The 6,263-nt window shown below is 53.9% G+C and overlaps 1 protein-coding gene across 1 annotated transcript in view; it reads left to right on the top strand.

Moving 5' to 3' along the window:
• The window catches only part of OTOA (otoancorin), an 86,469-nt gene that overhangs the window by 64,731 nt on the left and 15,475 nt on the right, over positions 1 to 6,263 (top strand). Inside the window, 4 exon segments of the mRNA XM_015563897.1 lie at positions 605 to 795; positions 3,151 to 3,244; positions 3,802 to 3,931; positions 4,338 to 4,405. Coding sequence (XP_015419383.1) covers positions 605 to 795; positions 3,151 to 3,244; positions 3,802 to 3,931; positions 4,338 to 4,405 — 483 coding nt within the window.

Below are 6,263 nucleotides of genomic sequence, written 5' to 3'. Positions count from 1 at the left end.
GTCTGCACGTGGCCTGAGCACTTCCGGCACAGGGCTGTGGGGGCCCGGCATAGGCGAGGTGCTGTTCAACACCCAAGCCCAGCGGGACCGGCCTTGCCGCCAGCTGGCAGCTCCTCCGTCTTTAAAGGGGTGTTATTAGCACTTACGTCTTACAGTTACTCTGGAGACGAGTGTGGACCGAGACCTGCAAACACTAGCGTGGGCCCGGCGTGGCGGGCACCAGGAAACGCCGGCTCTGCCTGCCACGCTGAGAGAGAGCGCTGAAGGCTTTCCAGGGCCGCACACACTGCTGCTGCTGCTTTTCTTGTTCCCGTCCTACTGTCACATGGTTCCAGCTCTGGGGTCTCCCAGAGCAACGGGACGATGGCAGCCCTCATTACCCCATTCACCCTGTGCCAGGCCTCTGTCCACGGGCTCCCCTGGGTCTCCAGGGGGCACTCAGGCCTTCCGGGGCAAGGTCAGGCCAGGGCTCTCTGCACTGGTCCATGCAGGGTGGCTGGGACAGGTCCCAGGGCTCGTTGAGGTTTGGGGTGGGAGGTGATTTTCAGGGGCCACCATGTGGGGCCCCGCTGGGTCCTGCCATGGTGCCGCGTGTCGGTTTCAGAACAACTCCATTGCCGACGAGTACACCGTGGACATCGTGGGGAACCTGCTCTGCCACTTGCCGGCGGCCGTCATCCTGCACGGAGTGTCCCCCGGGGCCTGGGCCACGGCCCTGCACGGCCTCAGAGCCTGCCCAGACCTGAGCCCCGAGCAGAGGGCTGCGGTGAGGCTGCGGCTGCTGGAGCAGCACGGGTGAGCGGTCGGGCGCAGCTGCAGGTGGGCCTGGCTGGCACAGGGGCACAAGCCCTGCCCCTCGGCCCTCAGACAGAGCCTCTTGCCTAGGAGGAGGCTAGACACTGGCATTTACTCTGCCAGTTGGTCTTCGTTTGGCCTCAGACTCCCTGTAAGGTGAGAACCATGGTAGCTGCTTTCAGGCCTCACTTGGCTGTCCCCACACATCTTGGCATACGGAAAGGGAAAGCGTTGTTGTTATAACATGATAATAATGACAATGGTGATGATATAAATAATCGAGGTATTGTCGCTCTCAGTGAGGGAGAATTCCCTCGGAAAACAGAGCTGTTTTTTCCCAACAGCACGGCTCCTGAGAAAACAGAGCTGTTTTTTCCCATCTGAAATTTGGCCAGATAGTGGAGTAGGGCCTAGCCATCAGTCAATGGTTAGACAACAAATGTTTTTGAAGAAATCGCTGTATCCCAGGCACTGTACTATTATATAGAGTTAAGAGTATGGAGTTGGGAGCAAGACTCCTTGGGTTAAAATTTCGTTTCTATCATCTACTGCCTGTGTGACCTGGGAAAAGTTACCAAATTTCTTTGCACTTTATTTTCACATCTGTAGAATGGGGCAGTGATAACCCCCATAGGATTGGTGTGATGAGGAACTGAGTTAATGCATACAAAGTATTACAACAGTGCCCAGCCCATAGTACTGAGTATGTGGTGACCATGCTACTGTTAGAACCAAAGATGTGGCAGTTCATGAGATGGGCGTGTTTCCTGTCCTCAAGGAGCTAAGGTCTAGTGGGATTTTATATATATTATAAATATATTATATATAATTATATATATTAGAGGCCGGGTGCATAAATTTTGCACATTGAAAGGAAATTAATTAGAAGAAATATATTAGAGCCTGGGGAGGGACCACAGGAGGTTGGCTCCAGGGCGTGTCCAGCCTGACTCACCCAGTCCTGATTGTCCCGATCCCAGCAGCAAAGCTCACCTACCGGTTGGAGCGTCTGCCCCCTGGTGTTCAGTGCGCATCATAGTGACTGGTCGAACGGTTGAATGAACGGTCGGATACTTAGCATATTAGGCACACACACGCGCGGGCGCACATATTGTTAATCCTCACCGAGAATATTTTTCCATTGATTTTGGACAGAATGGAAGGGAGATGGAGAGACTGAGAGAGAGACATTGATGTGAGAGAAAGACATCAATTGGTTGCCTCCGCACTCACTTCCTGACCAGGGCCAAGGATTGAGCCTGCAACCAAAGTAGGTGCCCTTGACTGGAATCAAACCCGGGACTCTTGAGTCCGTGGGCCGATGCTCTATCCACTGAGCAAACTGGCTAGGGCTGGGATAATACTAGTATTTTTAATCTAAGACAGTGGTTCTCAACCTTCCTAATGCCGCGATCCCTTAATACAGTTCCTCATGTTGTGGTGACCCTCAATTTCATTGTTACAAATTGAACATAATTAAAGTATAGTGATTAATCACAAAAACAATACGTAATTATATATGTGTTTTCTGATGGTCTTAGGTGACCCTTTAAAAGGGTCATTCAACCCCAAAGGGGTCGTGACCCACAGGTTGAGAACCGCTGATCTAAGAGATAAGGGGGAGCTTTTTGGCCAGGGTTGGCTTGTGTAGGCCTAAGAGAGGGGTTATCGCTACTAACTGGGCAACCCCCCTAGAAATGCCACCGAATATGGTGTGAGACACTTTACTGTAGACAGTTGTGGTCTCTGTATGAATAGCAGTGGATTCTGTATTAGTGCTGTCAGTATCCTGACAACTTCAAGAGGACATTTTGTCTAGTTATAAGGGAAGACTCTATGGCAATTTAAAGAAACACATAGGTCATTACTGTTCTATTGAAGAAGGGGGAGAAGGAAATGACTGAAATTTAACAATTCAATTCAAGCTACAAATGGGAATTTGTTGAGTTCAGAAATTGAATGTAATGGAAAACTGCAGGGATGGACTTCAGGCATGGTTGGGTCCAGGAGCTCAAATGGTATCATCAGGAATTTTTCTCCTATCACTCAGCTCTGTGTTCTTGGGTGTGGTTTTATTATCGCCACTGGTGATAGGAGTGGCCTCCAATATCCTTTTTACTACTCCAGATACCAGAAGAAAGAGAGAGACAGCTTCTTTAGTAGTTCCATCAAAATTCCTAGGGATGGTTCTGGTTGGCCAGCCTGCATCACATGCACATTGGCTTGGCCAGGGAAGTGGGCCCATGTGATTGGCCGTCTCTCCACACAGGAAGATAGTCTGTTTCTGAAAGAAAGGCTGCTGGGGACAAGGACAACAGCACGGCTTCCAATTTATTGCTGATTATCTCTTCTTAGACCCCCTCAGAACTGGACGGCCGAGACGACGAAGGACTTGGGACCCTTCCTAGTGCTTTTCTCAGGAGATGAATTAAGCTCTGTTGCTGCAAAGGTACCTCTGTGCTCGCTTGCTCTGAGGCTGGAGGGGTCTGAAGGGGAGAGACAGTGTGGTCCGTCACACTCCCCTGGGTTTGCTGCCAGTTTGTTTTCTGGAACGTCCTCCCTGCCCCAAGGGCTCAGATGTTGGCAGCTCCACCCCAGGACCCCGAGGTGCAGGACCAGGGAGTGTGGCCATCGCTGCCTGAGCTCCGACCCCTCCACGTGCCCTCTAGCGGGCGCGCAGCCTGCTGGCTGTGATTAGCTGTCGCTCTGCTCTTTCTACACGCATGCTTGTTCCAGGTCTGTGTGCACCGGTGCCATGTGCACACACACGCCAGCCTGTGTGAATGACGTACACTTACATTATTGAACATTTGTTGAATTATTACGGAGGTTGAGTGTTGTTTTATATGATCCTTTGTAGAAACCAGGTCAGTTGGGCTGGGGTTAAATTGATGTGAGAAGCTGCTATGAGGGAAGGAAACCTGAGCCAGTAAGTGCTGGCATAGCTTACCCGGCGTTCAGTTTGTGTTCACTGTGCTCCTCATTCCTCTTCTCTACCTCACACAGTTTCCCGATATCCTTCAGCAAGCAGCTTCCAAGATGGTAGGGATCTTGCCCCCCAAAGAATTCCTCTGGGCTGTCTTTGAATCTGTGCGGAACAGCAGTGAGAGGGGCCCTGGTGCTGCCCCCAGCCCTGGTGAGTGAACGGGGTACCTGAGCCCGTGCCATGCACGAGAGTTTCTGCAGAGTCACTGGCATCAAGAGGCCTCCTCTCTGGGGACTGGACTGGTGAAGTGATTGCAGAGCAACAGCGTGGCAAGAATCCACACACCAACCGGCCCCCCTTGTGAAGTGACTTGAAGGCACGGCTGCGTCCTGACCCGGGCCGTAGTTGCCTGGTGGACGCGGGCACCTGCATTTCACTGCGGCTGCTCCAGGGCCCCAGGGGCTGAGAGGCTGCCTGCAGTGCCGGGCCAGGCTGGCTGGGTTTGAGCCGTGGGTCTGCCGCGTGTTGACCATGTGATCTGGGTTAGCTTTTTAACTTCTCTGGGCCTCGGTGTTCATCCCTGTAAACGGCACAGTAAAAGCTCCTACCTGAGTAGGTGATGCAGGCATGTCAAACTCGCGGCCGGCGGGCCGCATGCCTCGTTTATTATGCAGCCTGCTGGCTGTGAGTTCGACATGCTTGTGTGAGGACTAATGGTTTTAAACCTCGAACACGTTCCCACGGAGCCTGGCATATAGGACATGCTCAGGGAGTGTTAGGTATTTTTATTTAAAAAAGGTACTTTTATTGATTTCACGTTCAAATGTTTTGGGGTAGCCAGACAGTAAATGACGCAGTCGTAGGTTCAGTGGTGCTAAGTGCCACAAGGAAAATAAACCAGGGGAAGGAGTCAGGGAGCACGGGTGGGACTGCCGTTTGAAAGGGACGTTTCAGTGAGAACCTGACACTCGAATAGAGACCTGAGGGGATGTGGGGGGGGCCGTGGACATTGGGCTTTAGAGTGTTCCAGGCGGAAGGACGGGTGATGGACAGGGTGGGGTGACGCCGGCCTGCCCTCGGGGCCTTGGCAAGAGGCCTGAGCACTGGGCCTCACCCAGGGGAGAGCCTCACCCTCCCCTGCCCTGTGAGGTGGGCACAGTGATCGCTCCCATGTCCTCCCCCGAGGAAATGGAGGTTTGGAGAGACGAAGAGATGTGGCCACAGTCACAGAGTTAGTAAGTGGCAGCTCTTGGGTGTGTCCCCCAGTACGGGGGAGTTCACCACTGTCCTCAGAGCCTCAGAGGTCAGGTTGCAACGCTCCTCGTCTGCACAGGGGAGGACGCGGCTCAGTGCGTGTCTGAGCAGCAGCTGGGCTCCGGGTGAACCGCCGCTGTGCTTACAGCAGCGGGTGGCTGAGCAGGGTTCTGACTGGGCTTCTTTTCAGTTAACCTGCGTGGGTGCCGATTCATTCAGCAAATGCGTGCTGCCCGCCTGTCCTGTGCCCGGAACGCAGCGGCGGGACAGCTCCGGTCGCACTGCTGGCCGTTCTGGTCCTCTGGGTCCACACTCCCCCCCCAACCCCCCGTTTTCCCTGGGGCGGGGAGGGCAGCCAGGAGGGTGGGTCTCCTGTCCCCTCCGAGTGGGTTAGGGTAACAATGTTTGAGGGCTGCACACAGTGCCCCTGACCCGGTCCAGTTCCACCTCTTGGTTGGAATCCAGCGAATTTGCATGCAGATGCCCCTAGACAGGAGTGGCACAGGCGTGGGAAGCGCCGGGTGGGGCTGGTGCTGGCGTCTGGTCAGCATCGGCGTCCAGGGTTGCTTTTAAGACAAGGAGCCGTGGGTTGTCTCCCTGGTGGGCGCCCCTGGGCCACAGTCTCTCATCTCCGTGTTGAGTTTGGTAGCTGGTTTCAGGCAGGTTTCCAGCTGTTCAGAGTGAGATGGTGGTTTCTGCTGCTGCGACAAAGCCACAGCCCACTTCTCCTCTTCCCTGGGACGGAAGGCCACAGCCCTCCATGGTTTTTATGGAGGGCAAGTCATCCTCCCGCCCCACTCTTAGGAGTGGTCCTTCCTCATAGTCTGAAACCCTTAACTCTGGGTTTCAAACTCAAATGGATGGGTGGGTGGCAGGCGGCGTTAATAACAGAAGTGTGTACTGAGTGTTCACTGCCTCCCTGACACCGCGTGCTTTGTGGGTGATACGCGGAGTCCTCACAAGAGTCTGACAGGGTGACTTCCCCTCGTTGTCCGTGGAGGAAGCAGGTACGGAGGGTTAAGTAGCGTTGGGTTTGAATTTGCAGCCAGGATCTCCACCAGCAGCTCCTGCTGCCCTCAGGGCAGTTTGCAGTCTAGCTGTGATGCAGCATAACTCCTACTGGGTGCATGTGGCTGTGCAAAACATTGGCATTTTCACGATTTTGTTACCAGGTAATTAGCAAGAAATGGCAGAAGTGGGGCTCAAACGGTCCCTGGTCCCTGCTGTCAGCTCCTCCATTGCATTGCCTCTCGGGGAGGGAGCGACAGGAGCGTCACTCATGTCGGCA

This window comes from Myotis davidii, unplaced genomic scaffold (assembly GCF_000327345.1).
Source record: "Myotis davidii unplaced genomic scaffold, ASM32734v1 scaffold150, whole genome shotgun sequence".
Classification (NCBI taxonomy): domain Eukaryota; kingdom Metazoa; phylum Chordata; class Mammalia; order Chiroptera; family Vespertilionidae; genus Myotis; species Myotis davidii.
Note: the sequence above shows the minus strand (reverse complement) of the source record. Positions and strands in the feature narration are given on the sequence as shown.